The 2,269-nt window shown below is 38.8% G+C and overlaps 1 protein-coding gene across 1 annotated transcript; it reads right to left on the bottom strand.

Annotated features, from left to right (window-relative positions):
• Nucleotides 1–663: 663 nt before the first annotated feature.
• LOC131013344 (VQ motif-containing protein 4-like) lies at nucleotides 664–1,906 on the bottom strand. The gene has a single exon (XM_057941414.1). It carries the CDS (start codon nucleotides 1,431–1,433, stop codon nucleotides 819–821), a length of 615 nt encoding a protein of 204 aa, XP_057797397.1. The 5' UTR covers nucleotides 1,434–1,906; the 3' UTR covers nucleotides 664–818.
• Between the last annotated feature and the right edge of the window lie 363 nt (nucleotides 1,907–2,269).

Genomic DNA, 2,269 nt, shown 5'->3' with positions numbered 1-2,269 from the left:
TTTGTTTATGAAATCAATACGTTTAAGAATCCAAAATTCAGGATATATGCAAAGAATATGAATATGATCCGATCCTCCCATTAACCTTTGTTTCCTAAATTCTATGCCAAAAGAATTATTCTTTCCCTAGAGTAGTCATTTTCTAATTCCCATTCATTTGTTCGCAAATTCCCTTTGCCCAATTTTATCCCCCACAATATGCGCAAATATTTTTTATTTATGTGCTATGTATTAGGGTTTTGAAAAATATTTAAATCATACTAATAATATATATTTGTGCATATTGGAAAACCTCCAATGCTCATATTACTAAATCATCCATACGAGACTAATAATTATAATAAAATTAACTAGTAATAGTAGTAGGAGTATTAAACTAAGAAAAAAAATAGTTAAAAAATAGTACAATAAAACTTTATTTTGAAAAATTAATACTAGATGATGAAAAGGTTGATTATCGTTTATCCCATTTTTCTTTCAGAAAAACAAGAATTTTTATCCAAAAAGAAGAACACAAAAATAATTCCAACCATTGATTCATCTTTTGTTAGAACAAAAATGGTAAAGACGGAAATGATGCCACCGAAAGTCAACAATGTAATTCTTAGTTGAAGAAGCCAAACAAAAACAAAGAAGCAAAACATTTAAATAAAAAAATAAAAATGGCAGAGAAAAATTTCCTTCCCTTTTCCCCATTTTTCTTAATGAATTCATTTATGGCAAAACATGGGAGATTAAAAAGAAGAAGAAAAAGAAAAGAAAAAAAAATTGTACAAAATGGAAGAAGACGATGACCTCTAACCATATATATAAATCAATCAAGAAGTGGAGGCGCCGGAGACTCTTGGCGACGTGACCGGAAAGAGCGGCAGAAGCTGCGGCGGGTCCGGCGCGGTCCTCGGCGAGGGGTGGAAGTAGAATTTCTTCTCGGCGATGGCCCTCTCCTCCTGATCGGCGGCGGCGCGGTCCTCGTTCATGGGCGTGACGGGGCTGAGCACGAGCGACGGAAAATCAAGAATGCTCGGCGACAGGATCTCGGGCTTGCGAGGGGAATTGGAATTCCGGGCCGGGCCGGGGACGAAGGTGTTGATCATGAGGCCGTTCTTGATGCTGTTGCGGCGCTCGTAGAGCTTGAAGCCCTGCTTCTTCTGGCCGGTGCTCTTGATGGGAGGGATGCCGCCGCCGCAGCCCGGTTTGGAAGATCCGGTGAGCATTTGCACCACCTGTTTGAAGGTGGTGGTGTCGGCCTGGACGAAGGTGGTCGGGTAGGGATTGGCTTCGTGGGATCTGGGCTTCAGGGTCGGGGTGGGGGGTGGGGTGGGGAGGTGGAGGGAGGAGCCGTTGCTGCTGCTGCTCGAGCTGCCATTGCTGTGGGGGGAGTTGGTCGGAGAAGGAGATGGGTTCTCTCTTGATGAGGGAGAGGCCATTTCCATTTTAGAGAGAGAGAGAAGTGAAAAACAAGGAAGGTTATGGTGAGATTGGAAGAAGCTTTTGTTTTGTTTTGTTTTGGTTGTCAAGTTGAGGTCCTACTTTCTCTCACTAGACTAGAGATTTAGGCTTAGACTTGTTAATTAATTCAATTCTCTCTCTCTCTCTCTCTCTCTCATGTTGTTGTTGCAATTGCAAGAAGGGAAGGGAAGGGTGAGTGATTGGGCAACCAGAAAATGTAGCTTCCATTCTAACGGTCTTCTACATAAAGAAAGAGTGGCCTAAACACCAAAAAAGAGCTCCATAATTTTCCAACTACTCAAAATTCCTTAACCCAAACCCACTCCTTCATGCAACCATCCACCTCATTTCTTTCACTTCACGCATTAACTCTCTCCTATTCAAACTTCTAACGTCTCACTTTTCTTTTTTATGAATAAATCCAATCAATTTTTTTTTAAGTCAAGACATACTTAAATACTCCTTTTCTTTCGCATACGTGTTACTTGTCTGCCTCAAAACACTCCTACCAGAAAAAGTGTGCAGTTTTACTGTTATTATTCCTAACTATTGTATTAAAAACTGAAATAGCAAATAATTTGCATCGATGATAAGAGTAGAATTGAATTTTTGACAAAATTTTACAATAGACTCTGAAATAGTAGTATATTTATTTGAAAATAAAATAAATTAATTTTTAAACAAGATACTCGTTTCAAAACGGAGAGAATAAGAAAATTTTCTTATCATTCACATTTATCCATCTCATCAATAACTTCAATTTTTCAACCATCCCATGATAACTTCAATTCTCTCAAACGACTTATAAGTCATTTAAAAA

The sequence above is a fragment of the Salvia miltiorrhiza genome, chromosome 2, assembly GCF_028751815.1.
Source record: "Salvia miltiorrhiza cultivar Shanhuang (shh) chromosome 2, IMPLAD_Smil_shh, whole genome shotgun sequence".
NCBI lineage: Eukaryota > Viridiplantae > Streptophyta > Magnoliopsida > Lamiales > Lamiaceae > Salvia > Salvia miltiorrhiza.
This window is presented reverse-complemented; position numbering and strand designations above follow the sequence as displayed.